This window comes from Oncorhynchus tshawytscha, linkage group LG13 (assembly GCF_018296145.1).
Source record: "Oncorhynchus tshawytscha isolate Ot180627B linkage group LG13, Otsh_v2.0, whole genome shotgun sequence".
NCBI classification, from domain to species: domain Eukaryota; kingdom Metazoa; phylum Chordata; class Actinopteri; order Salmoniformes; family Salmonidae; genus Oncorhynchus; species Oncorhynchus tshawytscha.
The window spans coordinates 88581196-88597169 of record NC_056441.1 but is presented as its reverse complement, the minus strand read 5'-3'; the positions used below and the strand labels follow the sequence as shown (position 1 = coordinate 88597169).

Sequence of the window (15974 nt, the reverse complement as noted above, 5' to 3'; positions counted from 1 at the left end):
TCGTTCCAAAGTAACATTACCATGTGATCAATGACGTCCGACGCTTTGCTTGATGAGTGCACTAACTTATGTTGCTCTTCTTCCTGTTTTAGTTTGGAGTTTGAGTTAATTGATTCTTGCACACATGGATTAAAACTGAAGAAATGCGGAATTAGTTTGTTTTTAAAAAATTGCTTAGCAAAAAGAATAATGCTGAAAATACATGGCATAATAGAATACAGGACACTACAGGATATATTTTCATGGTGGAAACAAATGTAACAATGTGCTTGTTAAAAATACATTTTGGGGGAAATACATTTAAGAGCTGGAGTTGTTGTAAAGTCTGACAGCAGTGGGTGGAGTTGTTGTAAAGTCTGACAGCAGTGGGTGGAGTTGTTGTAAAGTCTGACAGCAGTGGGTGGAGTTGTTGTAAAGTCTGACAGCAGTGGGTGGAGTTGTTGTAAAGTCTGACAGCAGTGGGTGGAGTTGTTGTAAAGTCTGACAGCAGTGGGTGGAGTTGTTGTAAAGTCTGACAGCAGTGGGTGGAGTTGTTGTAAAGTCTGACAGCAGTGGGTGGAGTTGTTGTAAAGTCTGACAGCAGTGGGTGGAGTTGTTGTAAAGTCTGACAGCAGTGGGTGGAGTTGTGGTTGTGTCTGTTTCTCAGATGATTCGTACGGGCAGTAGGACAGGTTGTGTCTGTTTCTCAGGTGATTTGTTCAGACAGTGGTACAGGACAGGTTGTGTCTGTTTCTCAGGTGATTTGTTCGGGCAGTGGTACAGGACAGGTTGTGTCTGTTTCTCAGGTGATTCGTACGGGCAGTAGGACAGGTTATGTCTGTTTCTCAGGTGATTTGTTCAGACAGTGGTACAGGACAGGTTGTGTCTTTCTCAGGTGATTTGTTCAGACAGTGGTACAGGACAGGTTGTGTCTGTTTCTCAGGTGATTCGTACGGGCAGTAGGACAGGTTGGGTCTGTTTCTCAGGTGATTCGTACGGGCAGTGGTACAGGGTGGCGATATAGGGCAGTAATGGGGTGATACAGGGCGGTGATGCAGGGCGGGTGATGTGGCGATGCAGGGGGGTGAGGCAGGGTGGTGATGCAGGGAGGTCTTTTGGTGATGCAGAGCGGTGATGCGGCGTGCAGGGCGGTGATGCGGTGATTTCTACAGTGATACAGGGCGGTGATAGGGTGATACAGGGCGGTGATGCGGTGATGCAGGCGGTGATGCAGGGTGGTGATGCAGGGCAGTGATGCGGTGATGCAGGGTGGGTGATACAGGGAAGTGATTTGGTGATGCAGGGCGGTGATGCGGTGATGCAGGGTGGGTGATACAGGGAGGTGATTTGGTGATGCAGGGCGGTGATGCAGGGCGGTGATGCGGGGCGGTGATGCAGGGTGGGTGATACAGGGAGGTGATTTGGTGATGCAGGGCGGTGATGCAGGGTGGTGATACAGGAAGGTGATTTGGTGATGCAGGGCGGCGATGCAGGGTGGTGATACAGGGAGGTGATTTGGTGATGCAGGGCGGTGATGCAGGGTGATGATACAGGACGGCGATACAGGACGGTGATGGGGTGATACGATGCGGTGATGCAGGGCGGTGATGCAGGGTGGGTGATGCGGTGATGCAGGGTGGGTGATGCGGTGATGCAGGGTGGGTGATACAGGGAGGTGATTTGGTGATGCAGGGCGGTGATGCAGGGTGGTGATACAGGGAGGTGATTTGGTGATGCAGGGCGGTGATGCAGGGTGATGATACAGGACGGCGATACAGGACGGTGATGGGGTGATACGATGCGGTGATGCAGGGCGGTGATGCGGTGATGCAGGGTGGGTGATGCGGTGATGCAGGGTGGGTGATACAGGGAGGTGATTTGGTGATGCAGGGCGGTGATGCAGGGTGGTGATACAGGGAGGTGATTTGGTGATGCAGGGCGGTGATGCAGGGTGATGATACAGGACGGCGATACAGGACGGTGATGGGGTGATACGATGCGGTGATGCAGGGCGGTGATGCAGGGTGGGTGATGCGGTGATGCAGGGTGGGTGATGCGGTGATGCAGGGAGGTGATTTGGTGATGCAGGGCGGTGATGCAGGGTGGTGATACAGGGAGGTGATACAGGGAGGTGATTTGGTGATGCAGGGTGATGATACAGGACGGCGATACAGGACGGTGATGGGGTGATACGATGCGGTGATGCAGGGCGGTGATGCAGGGTGGGTGATGCGGTGATGCAGGGTGGGTGATGCGGTGATGCAGGGTGGGTGATACAGGGAGGTGATTTGGTGATGCAGGGCGGTGATGCAGGGTGGTGATACAGGGAGGTGATTTGGTGATGCAGGGCGGTGATGCAGGGTGATGATACAGGACGGCGATACAGGACGGTGATGGGGTGATACGATGCGGTGATGCAGGGCGGTGATGCAGGGTGGGTGATGCGGTGATGCAGGGTGGTGATACAGGGAGGTGATTTGGTGATGCAGGGTGGGTGATGTGGCGATGCAGGGTGGTGATGCAGGGCGGTGATGCAGGGTGGTGATACAGGGAGGTGATTTGGTGATGCAGGGCGGTGTTGCGGCAATGCAGTGTGGTGATGCAGGGCGGCGTGCAGTGCGGAGATACAGGACGGTGATGGGGTGATACGGGGCTGTGATGCGGTGAAGCAGGGCGGTGATGCAGGGCGGTGATGCAGGGCGGTGATGGGGTGATGCAGGGCGGTGATGCAGGGCGGTGATGCAGGGCGGTGATGCAGGGCAGTGATGGGGTGATGCAGGGCAGTGATGCAGGGCGGTGATGCAGGGCGGTGATGCAGGGCGGTGATGCAGGGCGGTGATGCAGGGCGGTGATGCAGGGCGGTGATGCAGGGCAGTGATGGGGTGATACAGGGCGGTGATGCAGGGTGGCGAAACATGGCGGCGATACAGGACAGGTTGTGGCTGTTTCTCAGGAGCCTGCTTGTGGTTTTGTACTTAGTAAATATTCTAAATACTTTCAGTGACAATTTATTATCCATTTTGCATATACATGCCCGCATATTGGGCAGAAAAACACAATGTCTGGCATCTCCCTGCTAGGCCGATATCCAGCCTACTTCAAAGGCAAATGTAGCTTATATTTTTATAGTACAGAAATCGAATACTATATAAATGATTGTATGTACAATATGTGTAGTAGAAACATTAAATAAATCATCATCTTTCTTTTATTTCATAGATGGTTGGGACAACTTCTCTCACCCGTACGAGAAGAAAGAGTTTGGAAAATGGGAACTGTGTCTGCCCCCCAAGCATGACAACTCACCAGCCATCGAACACAACACCAAACTCAAGGTAGGCTTTACAGTACTGCTTTATATCCAGCTGGGCCTACTGTACTGCTATATGTTAAGGTAGGCCTACTGTACTGCTATATGTTAAGGTAGGCCTACTGTACTGCTATATGTCAAGGTAGGCTTTACAGTACTGCTATATGTTAAGATAGGCTTTACAGTACTGCTTTATATCCAGCTGGGCCTACTGTACTGCTATATGTTAAGGTAGGCCTACTGTACTGCTATATGTCAAGGTAGGCTTTACAGTACTGCTATATGTTAAGGTAGGTCTACAGTACTGATACATGTTAAGGTAGGCCTACAGTACTGATATAGGAAGAAACCGCTACTTCCTCTTGGTCTGTTTCTGAAGCCGCTACTTCCTCTTGGTCTGTTTCTGAAGCCGCTACTCCCTCTTGGTCTGTTTCTGAAGCCGCTACTTCCTCTTGGTCTGTTTCTGAAGCCGCTACTTCCACTTGGTCTGTTTCTGAAGCCGCTACTTCCTCTTGGTCTGTTTCTGAAGCCGCTACTTCCACTTGGTCTGTTTCTGAAGCCGCGACTTCCTCTTGGTCTGTTTCTGAAGCCTCTACTTCCTCTTGGTCTGTTTCTGAAGCCGCTACTTCCTCTTGGTCTGTTTCTGAAGCCGCTACTTCCTCTTGGTCTGTTTCTGAAGCCGCTACTTCCTCTTGGTCTGTTTCTGAAGCCGCTACTTCCTCTTGGTCTGTTTCTGAAGCCGCTACTTCCTCTTGGTCTGTTTCTGAAGCCGCTACTTCCTCTTGGTCTGTTTCTGAAGCCGCTACTTCCTCTTGGTCTGTTTCTGAAGCCGCTACTTCCTCTTGGTCTGTTTCTGAAGCCGCTACTTCCTCTTGGTCTGTTTCTGAAGCCGCTACTTCCTCTTGGTCTGTTTCTGAAGCCGCTACTTCCTCTTGGTCTGTTTCTGAAGCCGCTACTTCCTCTTGGTCTGTTTCTGAAGCCGCTACTTCCTCTTGGTCTGTTTCTGAAGCCGCTACTTCCTCTTGGTCTGTTTCTGAAGCCGCTACTTCCACTTGGTCTGTTTCTGAAGCCTCTACTTCCTCTTGGTCTGTTTCTGAAGCCGCTACTTCCTCTTGGTCTGTTTCTGTACAGCTACCTCCTCTTGGTCTGTTTCTGTACAGCTACTTCCTCTTGGTCTGTTTCTGAAGCCGCTACTTCCTCTTGGTCTGTTTCTGAAGCCGCTACTTCCTCTTGGTCTGTTTCTGAAGCCGCTACCTCCTCTTGGTCTGTTTCTGAAGCCGCTACCTCCTCTTGGTCTGTTTCTGATGCCGCTACTTCCTCTTGGTCGGGTCTGTTTCTGAAGCCGCTACTTCCTCTTGGTCGGGTCTGTTTCTGAAGCCGCTACTTCCTCTTGGTCGGGTCTGTTTCTGTAGCCGCTACTTCCTCTTGGTCGGGTCTGTTTCTGAAGCCGCTACCTCCTCTTGGTCTGTTTCTGAAGCCGCTACTTCCTCTCGGTCTGTTTCTGAAGCCGCTACTTCCTCTCGGTCTGTTTCTGAAGCCGCTACCTCCTCTTGGTCTGTTTCTGAAGCCGCTACTCTCTCTTGGTCGGGTCTGATCTGTAACAGAGAATGTGCTCTCATTAGCTGGTTAAAGGGGCAAACCGCAGTTGAAATGGATAACATGGCTTTTTACTGAAACAGTACGCTGAGGGGAGAGAAATTGAACCACTCTCAAATTCATAGACAGAGATATGGATGCAAGGACTGACCATCCACGATACCAAAATTATAGTTTTAAGCGTGCTTTGAGGCTATACAGTGTTTGTTTACAAACGTGGGAGTAAAACATTGACTGCTGTGTGTTATCAAGGTAGCCGACAATACTATAGTTTGGGTTCTGATTGGGTATGTAAGGCACGTATCAGTTATATTCTGCATGAACCAATGGGTACGTATCATACATACAGGTCCAGAAGTGGATGTAGCAACTGCATATTGCCCCTTTTTTTTTATATATATATTTTTCAAGTCTGTCTGCTAGACTCCTACACACAGCGGGTTGAAGCTAAGGAATTCAACTCTGTGGACAGTTTACAGTGGAATGTGGAGATACAATATATCTGATGAGAGAATCACAACTGTTTCTACATCCCTCTCTCCCTCATCCCTCTGTCCCTCTCTCCCTCATCCCTCTGTCCCTCCCTCCCTCTGTCCCTCCCTCCCTCACTACCTCAAGCCTACTCCCTCTCTCTCTCATCCCTCTGTCCCTCCCTCCCTCCCTCCCTCACTACCTCAAGCATACTCCCTCCCTCCCTCCCTCCCTGTCTCCCTCCCTCCCTCCCTGTCTCCCTCCCTCCCTCCCTGTCTCCCTCTCTCCCTGTCTCCCTGTCTCCCTCCCTGTCTCCCTCTCTCCCTGTCTCCCTGTCTCCCTCCCTGTCTCCCTCTCTCCCTGTCTCCCTGTCTCCCTCCCTGTCTCCCTCCTCTCTCCCTCCCTGTCTCCCTCTCTCCCTGTCTCTCTCCCTGTCTCTCTCCCTGTCTCTCTCCCTGTCTCTCTCCCTGTCTCTCTCCCTGTCTCTCTCCCTGTCTCTCTCCCTGTCTCCCTCTCTCCCTGTCTCTCTCCCTGTCTCCCTCTCTCCCTGTCTCTCTCCCTGTCTCCCTCTCTCCCTGTCTCTCTCCCTGTCTCCCTCTCTCCCTGTCTCCCTCTCTCCCTCTGTCTCCCTGTCTCCCTCTCTGTCTCCCTCCCTCCCTCTCTGTCTCCCTCCCTGTCTCCCTCCCTCCCTGTCTCCCTCCCTGTCTCCCTCTCTGTCTCTCTGTCTCCCTCTCTGTCTCTGTCTCAAGCCTCCTCCCCCTCTCCCTCTCCCTCTCTGTCTCCCTCACTACCTCAAGCCTCCTCCTTCATCGCTCTAAGCTGCTTGGCTCTTGGTTCTGCCTGGCTTGGAGTTTCCTCATCTAAATTAGTTCCACAGCTACTCCTTCCTGGAACCAAGGGTCGTGTGTGTGTGTGCACGCCAAAGGCCCTGCTCCTGTCTGCCTCTGTGCGTGTACACCAAGGGCCCTGCTCCTGTCTGCCTCTGTGCGTGTACACCAAGGGCCCTGCTCCTGTCTGCCTCTGTGCGTGTACACCAAGGGCCCTGCTCCTGTCTGCCTCTGTGCGTGTACACCAAGGGCCCTGCTCCTGTCTGCCTCTGTGCGTGTACACCAAGGGCCCTGCTCCTGTCTGCCTCTGTGCGTGTACACCAAGGGCCCTGCTGCCCTGTCTGCCTCTGTGCGTGTACACCAAGGGCCCTGCTCCTGTCTGCCTCTGTGCGTGTACACCAAGGGCCCTGCTCCTGTCTGCCTCTGTGCGTGTACACCAAGGGCCCCGCTCCTGTCTGCCTCTGTGCGTGTACACCAAGGGCCCCGCTCCTGTCTGCCTCTGTGCGTGTACACCAAGGGCCCCGCTCCTGTCTGCCTCTGTGCGTGTACACCAAGGGCCCTGCTCCTGTCTGCCCCTGTGCATCATTCTGTTGCGCTCTCTGCTTCTGGGGAACAATATGCCAACTGCAAACAAGCTCTTAGTTCATTGTCTTCATGTTTGTTTTGTTTTTTGCCCTAAAAGCTACATCAGTGTCTCTCTCGGCTTAATTGCTGTCACAGTCTGTCCTTGTAGAGTCTTCCTGCTAAGGTTTCCAACACAGCCCAGTGGACCGGCCGTACGCCACACAGTGTCAACTACTTTTGCTCTTCAAACTTCACCGCTGTAGTACCAGTTTATTTACATGATACTATATTATACTGTAGTACCAGTTTATTTACATGATACTATATTATACTGTAGTACCAGTTTATTTACATGATACTATATTATACTGTAGTACCAGTTTATTTACATGATACTATATTATACTGTAGTACCAGTTTATTTACATGATACTATATTATACTGTAGTACCAGTTTATTTACATGATACTATATTATACTGTAGTACCAGTTTATTTACATGATACTATATTATACTGTAGTACCAGTTTATTTACATGATACTATATTATACTGTAGTACCAGTTTATTTACATGATACTATATTATACTGTAGTACCAGTTTATTTACATGACACTATATTATACTGTAGTACCAGTTTATTTACATGACACTATATTATACTGTAGTACCAGTTTATTTACATGACACTATATTATACTGTAGTACCAGTTTATTTACATGACACTATATTATACTGTAGTACCAGTTTATTTACATGACACTATATTATACTGTAGTACCCGTTTATTTACATGATACTATATTATACTGTAGTACCAGTTTATTTACATGATACTATATTATACTGTAGTACCAGTTTATTTACATGATACTATATTATACTGTAGTACCAGTTTATTTACATGATACTATATTATACTGTAGTACCAGTTTATTTACATGATACTATATTATACTGTAGTACCAGTTTATTTACATGATACTATATTATACTGTAGTACCAGTTTATTTACATGATACTATATTATACTGTAGTACCAGTTTATTTACATGATACTATATTATACTGTAGTACCAGTTTATTTACATGATACTATATTATACTGTAGTACCAGTTTATTTACATGATACTATATTATACTGTAGTTCCAGTTTATTTACATGATACTATATTATACTGTAGTACCAGTTTATTTACATGATACTATATTATACTGTAGTACCAGTTTATTTACATGATACTATATTATACTGTAGTACCAGTTTATTTACATGATACTATATTATACTGTAGTACCAGTTTATTTACATGATACTATATTATACTGTAGTACCAGTTTATTTACATGATACTATATTATACTGTAGTACCAGTTTATTTACATGATACTATATTATACTGTAGTACCAGGGCAGCTTCATTTACATGATACTATATTATACTGTAGTACCAGGGCAGCTTCATTTACATGATACTATATTATACTGTAGTACCAGGGCAGCTTCATTTACATGATACTATATTATACTGTAGTACCAGTTTATTTACATGATACTATATTATACTGTAGTACCAGGGCAGCTTCATTTACATGATACTATATTATACTGTAGTACCAGGGCAGCTTCATTTACATGATACTATATTATACTGTAGTACCAGTTTATTTACATGACACTATATTATACTGTAGTACCAGTTTATTTACATGACACTATATTATACTGTAGTACCAGTTTATTTACATGATACTATATTATACTGTAGTACCAGTTTATTTACATGATACTATATTATACTGTAGTACCAGTTTATTTACATGATACTATATTATACTGTAGTACCAGTTTATTTACATGATACTATATTATACTGTAGTACCAGTTTATTTACATGATACTATATTATACTGTAGTACCAGTTTATTTACATGATACTATATTATACTGTAGTACCAGTTTATTTACATGATACTATATTATACTGTAGTACCAGTTTATTTACATGATACTATATTATACTGTAGTACCAGTTTATTTACATGATACTATATTATACTGTAGTACCAGTTTATTTACATGATACTATATTATACACTGCTCCAAAAAATAAAGGGAACACTAAAATAACACATCCTAGACCTGAATGAATGAAATATTCTTATTAAATACTTTTTTCTTTACATAATTGAATGTGCTGACAACAAAATCACACAAAAATGATCAATGGAATTCAAATTTATCAACCCATGGAGGTCTGGATTTGGAGTCCTGCACGGTGTTGGGCTGTAAGCACAACCCTCACCTGTGGTCGTCGGGCCCACATACCACCCTCATGGAGTCTGTTTCTGACCGTTTGAGCAGACACATGCACATTTGTGGCCTGCTGGAGGTCATTTTGCAGGGCTCTGTCAGTGCTCCACCTGCTCCTCCTTGCACAAAGGCGGAGGTAGCGGTCCTGCTGCTGGGTTGTTGCCCTCCTACGGCCTCATCCACGTCTCCTGATGTACTGACCTGTCTCCTGGTAGCGCCTCCATGCTCTGGACACTACGCTGACAGACACAGCAAACCTTCTTGCCATAGCTCGCATTGATGTGCCATCCTGGATGAGCTGCACTACCTGAGCCACTTGTGTGGGTTGTAGACTCCGTCTCATGCTACCACTAGAGTGAAAGCACCACCAGCATTCAAAAGTGACCAAAACATCAGCCAGGAAGCATTGGACCTGAGAAGTGGTCTGTGGTCACCACCTGCAGAACCACTCCTTTATTGGGGGTGTCTTGCTAATTGCCTATAATTTACACCTGTTGTCTATTCCATTTCCACAACATCATGTGAAATGTATTGTGTTGCTTAGGAAGCAACCCAGTGTTGCTTCCTAAGTGGACAGTTTGATTTCAAGTGTGATTGACTTGGAATTACATTGTGTTGTTTAAGTGTTCCCTTTATTTGATACTATAGTACCAGAGCAGCTTCACTTATATTATACTATATAATATTGTTTATTGTTTTGAGCAGTGTACTTTGCATTATACTTTATTATATTGTAGTATTGGTGTTTTTATTCCTCTGTCATTATCACTAACCCAGAGCAGCTTCCCTGCTTATTATACTAATATAATCCAGTTGTGTTTTATTCCCTCTGTCACCTCTCACATTATGTTTAGACATGTAGCAGTTGGTGTTTTTATTCCTCTGTCACTTCTCACCCCAACCCTGCCTGCCGCCTCCCTGCTTCTCCCTCTAATATGCTTCCAGTTGGTGTTTTATTCCCTCTGTCACCTCTCACCCCAACCCTGCCTGCTGCAGGTTGGTGTTTTTATTCCTCTGTCACCTCTCACCCCAACCCTGCCTGCCGCCTCCGTGCTTCTCCCTCTAATATGCTTCCAGTTGGTGTTTTATTCCTCTGTCACCTCTCACCCCAACCCTGCCTGCCGCCTCCCTGCTTCTCCCTCTAATATGCTTCCAGTTGGTGTTTTATTCCCTCTGTCACCTCTCACCCCAACCCTGCCTGCCGCCTCCCTGCTTCCCCCTCTAATATGTTGTTGTTTTGTTATTTTATCGGGATGCCATTACAGAACATTAATAGACGACAACAGCACTAGATTTTATACACGCACACTATCTATTTATATTTTTTATTTAACCTTTATTTGATTTAGGGAAATCAGTTAAGAACAAATTCTTATTTTCAATGGTCGCCTAGCAACAGTGGGTTAACTGCCTTGTTTAGGGGGCAGAACGACAGATTTTTTTTTTTACCTTGTCAGCTCGCGGGATTCAATCTAGCAACCCTTCTTGAATTTGTTCTGGATTTTGGGACTGTGAAAAGACCATTTCTGGTGGGGTAAGTGTCTGTGTAAGTTGACCATGCAGACAATTGAGATTTTTCAACACTTTGATGGTTCTTGTAAAAAAAAAGGTGATGCAGCTGTGATCAACTATTGGCCAAGAGAGACTGGCATGCATAGTATTTATATTTACCCTCTGATTACAATGAAGAACAAGAGGTGCCCCTCTGTTCTGGGCCAGCCTTTCTGCTTTTAGGAGTGTGGTGTCAAAAAAGCAGAGTTTCTCTTTATTACGGACAGACCTCTCCCCATCTTTACAACCATTGAATCTGTATGTTTTGATCATGACAGTTTACAATCTAAGGTAATGCCAAATAATTTAGTCTCCCTAACTTGTTCAACAGCCACACCATTCATTACCAGATTGAGCTGAGGTCTAGAGTGTAGCGAATGATTTGTACCAAATGCAATGCTCTTAATTTTAGAGATTTGTCAGGATTCTTTAAAAACATTTTTTTAACTGGTAACTCATTCCAAAACTGAATGCAACTCTTTAAGGGTTTCAGTGACTTCATTTAGCTGTGGTTGTTGACCCGTATGTGGTTGAATCATCAGCATACGTGGACACACAGACTTTGTTTAATGCCAGTGGCAGGTCATTGGTAAAACAAAAAAAAAAAAGAGTAGAGGGCCTAGAGAGGTTTTCTGCGGTACACCACACCCTACATGTTTGACATTGGAGAAGCTTCCGTGAAAGAGAACCCTTTTGAGTTCTATTCGATAGATGGCTCTGAATCCACAATATGGCAGAGGTTGAAAAGCCATTGAGTTCTATTCGATAGATGGCTCTGAATCCACAATATGGCAGAGGTTGAAAAGCCACAACGCATAAGTGTTCTCAACAACAGGTTGGGCTCAATAATATCGAAGGCTGCACTGAAATCTGACAGTACAGCTCCCACAATATTCTTATCAATTTCTTTCAACCAATTGTGAGTAATTTGTGTCCGTGCAGTACATGTTGACTGCCCTTCTCTGCCAGCATGCTGAAAGGCTTGTTGATAGCATTGCCAGTATCCAACACACAGTACCACTACCAGAGCAACTTGGGTATCAGGTTGTTTTGATTCCCACCCCACCCTGCTCTCCTCTCCCCTCTAATAAACCTCTAATTCTAGTCATTTCGTCTGTAGTACTAGCCCTTCAGGTCTGTGTCCCAAATGCCTCCCTATATAGTGCACAACTTTTGAACAAGGCCCATAGGGGACTAGGCACTATGTAGGAAATAAGGAGCCGTTTGGGACGTAGCATGACTCTGGCCCTCCTACCAATCCGTTTCTCCAGCTATCTGTCTGTCTAGAATCTTTATGAAGTGTGAATTGTGTTGCTGGGGGGTCCAGAATGGGCCTAGTTGTCCCCAGGTGGGCCACATGGAATGAGAATATCCCAGTGGGGAAGGCTGCCTGGGGAGAGGGGGCTGGGAGGGGAGGTGGAGGGGGCTAGGAGGGGGAGGGGGCTAGGAGGGAGCTAGGAAGGGGAGGTGGAGGGGCTAGGAAGGGGAGGGGGAGGGGGCTAGGAGGGAGCTAGGAAGGGGAGGTGGAGGGGGCTAGGAGGGAGCTAGGAAGGGGGAGGTGGAGGGAGCTAGGAAGGGGAGGTGGAGGGGGCTGGGAGGGGGCTAGGAAGGGGAGGTGGAGGGGGCTAGGAAGGGGAGGTGGAGGGGGCTAGGAGGAGGAGGGGTCTAGGAGGGAGCTAGGGAGGGGAGGTGGAGGGGGCTAGGAGGGGAGGTGGAGGGGGCTAGGAGGGAGCTGGGGTGGAGGGGGAGGAGGGGGCTGGGAGGGGGAGGTGGGAGGGGCTAGGAAGGGAGGTGGAGGGAGCTAGGGAGGTGGAGGGAGCTAGGGAGGTGGAGGGGGCTACGAGGGTTACAGGCAGGTGGCAGACACACACACACACACACACACACACACACACACACACACACACACAGTGGTTACAGGCAGGTGGCAGACACACACACACACACACACAGTGGTTACAGGCAGGTGGCAGACACACACACACACACACACATAGCGGTTACAGGCAGGTGGCAGACACACACACACACACAGTGGTTACAGGCAGGTGGCAGACACACACACACACACACACACACAGTGGTTGGTGGCAGTGGGGGCTGTCATTCCCTCTCCACAGAGGTGTTCAGAGTTAGGCTAATTATGTTCTAATTCTCCTGCTTTTTCTCTCTCTCTCTCTCTCTCTCTTCTCTCCTTTCTCACACAAACACTCTCACTATATTTCTCTGTCCCTGGCGGGTCAGAAAAGAGACTGACTGGTTAATAGAACCAATAATGGATGATAGGCAGTGGCAGCAGCGTTACGACCCTTTTGATCTCATAGATTTCTGATTTTCACAGATTGCTCTCTCTCTCTCTCTGTCTCTCTGACTCTCTCTCTCTCTGTCTCTCTGTCTCTCTGTCTCTCTGTCTCTTTCTGACTCCCTCTGCATCCCAAATTGCACCCTTTCTCCTATTTAGGTACATAAGGCTCTAGTCAAATGTAGTACACTATGTAGGGCACCAGTTGGGATCCCCCCATTTCTCTCTGGATGGGAAATTGTGACTGATCCTAGCCGACAGAATTAGCACCGCAGGGAGAAAGAAATGGCACTCGGTTCAGTTCTCCCACACACACACACACACACACACACACACACAGTCCTCCCTCACCTAGATTAAGAGGTGTGAAACACAGGCCTGTCAGTTAACCTATCATTAAGATACACTATCGAACCATTTATCATATTTGCCAATAACATCATCTAGAATTAAATGACCTTCCAATAACATCATCTAGAATTAAATGACCTTCCAATGACATCATCTAGAATTAAATGACCTTCCAATGACATCATCTAGAATTAAATGACCTTCCAATAACATCATCTAGAATTAAATGACCTTTCAATGACATCATCTAGAATTAAATGACCTTCCAATAACATCATCTAGAATTAAATGACCTTCCAATAACATCATCTAGAATTAAATGACCTTTCAATGACATCATCTAGAATTAAATGACCTTCCAATGACATCATCTAGAATTAAATGACCTTCCAATGACATCATCTAGAATTAAATGACCTTTCAATGACATCATCTAGAATTAAATGACCTTTCAATGACATCATCTAGAATTAAATGACCTTTCAATGACATCATCTAGAATTAAATGACCTTTCAATGACATCATCTAGAATTAAATTATGTTCCTTTCCCTTTTGATTCATGGATTTATCAACACTTTTCTTGATTTTGTGTCCCAGGCACTCCATAGATAAATTCACACACACACACACACATAGAGTACACAGTATTAAATCGGGGGGGAGGGGGGAGAACGAGAGAAGAAAGGCGTGGAGGGATGATGGAGGAAGAGGGAGCAGCTTTGATTGAAGTGGAATGGCTTTCCTTGATGGACTGACAATGAAAAGTGCTCATTGAACAGCCGGCACCTTTTTTCCTTTGGCAGATGGATGAAACAGAGAGTCAGCTATTTCCTGAGAAATACGCAAACACTCGTGTCACACATGACACACTCAGTGGCACATTTATGCATGCGCTGTAAATTATACACACGTACAGTCTGGAGCACAGGAGGCCTGGCAGATATTGTTGATTTATGATAACTTGTCCTCGGACTGGTATCACTCATCCTTTCGTTCCTTCTTCCAGTCATTCAGCCCTTCATCTTCTACTGAGGAAGGTCTGGTTTTTATCCCAATTGACACTATGTTCTCTGTACAGTGCACTGTCTATAGCCCTGCCTCTTGTCGGAAGTAGTGCGCAATGTAGGGAATAGGCTGTCCATTTGGGACCTTTTCTCTGTGTTGTTGAATAGACCTGACTCGGTCTCTGTGTTGTTGAATAGGCCTGACTCGGTCTCTGTGTTGTTGAATGGGCCTGACTCGGTCTCTGTGTTGTTGAGTGGGCCTGACTCGGTCTCTGTGTCGTTGAATGGGCCTGACTCGGTCTCTGTGTCGTTGAATGGGCCTGACTCGGTCTCTGTGCCGTTGAATGGGCCTGACTCGGTCTCTGTGCCGTTGAATGGGCCTGACTCGGTCTCTGTGCCGTTGAATGGGCCTGACTCGGTCTCTGTGCCGTTGAATGGGCCTGACTCGGTCTCTGTGTCGTTGAATGGGCCTGACTCGGTCTTTGTGTTGAATGACTTTGCTTTACCATGCGTCTTTGACCTGACTGACCTTGTCCCCAGGCTAATTTTGCTACTAAATATAGAGCCTGGAAACACTGTGCAACAAAGTGGGACTTAAAAGTGCCGTGGGTTAAATGTTGAGGTGGGAGAAGGACTGCTACAGCTGTATTAGATGGCACTTTAAAAAGAAATCAAAATCGGCAATCAAAAGTCACAAGTCATTGGTCACATACACGTGGTTAGCAGATGTTATTGGTCACATACACATGGTTAGCAGATGTTATTGGTCACATACACATGGCTAGCAGATGTTATTGCTCACATACACATGGCTAGCAGATGTTATTGGTCACATACACATGGTTAGCAGATGTTATTGGTCACATACACATGGCTAGCAGATGTTGGCTGGTCACATACACATGGCTAGCAGATGTTATTGGTCACATACACATGGCTGCAGATGTTATTGGTCACATACACATGGCTAGCAGATGTTATTGGTCACATACACATGGCTAGCAGATGTTATTGGTCACATACACATGGTTAGCAGATGTTATTGGTCACACACACATGGTTAGCAGATGTTATTGGTCACATACACATGGTTAGCAGATGTTATTGGTCACATACACATGGTTAGCAGATGTTATTGGTCACATACACATGGTTAGCAGATGTTATTGGTCACATACACATGGTTAGCAGATGTTATTGGTCACATACACATGGTTAGCAGATGTTATTGGTCACATGGTTAGCAGATGTTATTGGTCACGTACACATGGTTAGCAGATGTTATTGGTCACGTACACATGGTTAGCAGATGTTATTGGTCACATGGCTAGCAGATGTTATTGGTCACATGGCTAGCAGATGTTATTGGTCACATACACATGGCTAGCAGATGTTATTGGTCACATACACATGGCTAGCAGATGTTATTGGTCACGCACACATGGTTAGCAGATGTTATTGGTCACGCACACATGGTTAGCAGATGTTATTGGTCACGCACACATGGTTATCAGATGTTATTGGTCACGCACACATGGTTAGCAGATGTTATTGGTCACGTGGTTAGCAGATGTTATTGGTCACGTGGTTAGCAGATGTTATTGGTCACGCACACATGGTTAGCAGATGTTATTGGTCACGCACACATGGTTAGCAGATGTTATTGGTCACATGGTTAGCAGATGTCATTGGTCACATA

General features: G+C 46.3%; 1 protein-coding gene across 1 annotated transcript in view; it reads left to right on the top strand.

The window, feature by feature from the left end:
• Positions 1–15974, top strand: part of gbe1b (glucan (1,4-alpha-), branching enzyme 1b) — a 376893-nt gene that overhangs the window by 49625 nt on the left and 311294 nt on the right. Inside the window, exon 3 of the mRNA XM_042296507.1 lies at positions 3199–3314. Within this exon, the coding sequence (XP_042152441.1) occupies positions 3199–3314 (116 nt within the window). The remainder of the gene's footprint in view (positions 1–3198; positions 3315–15974) is intronic.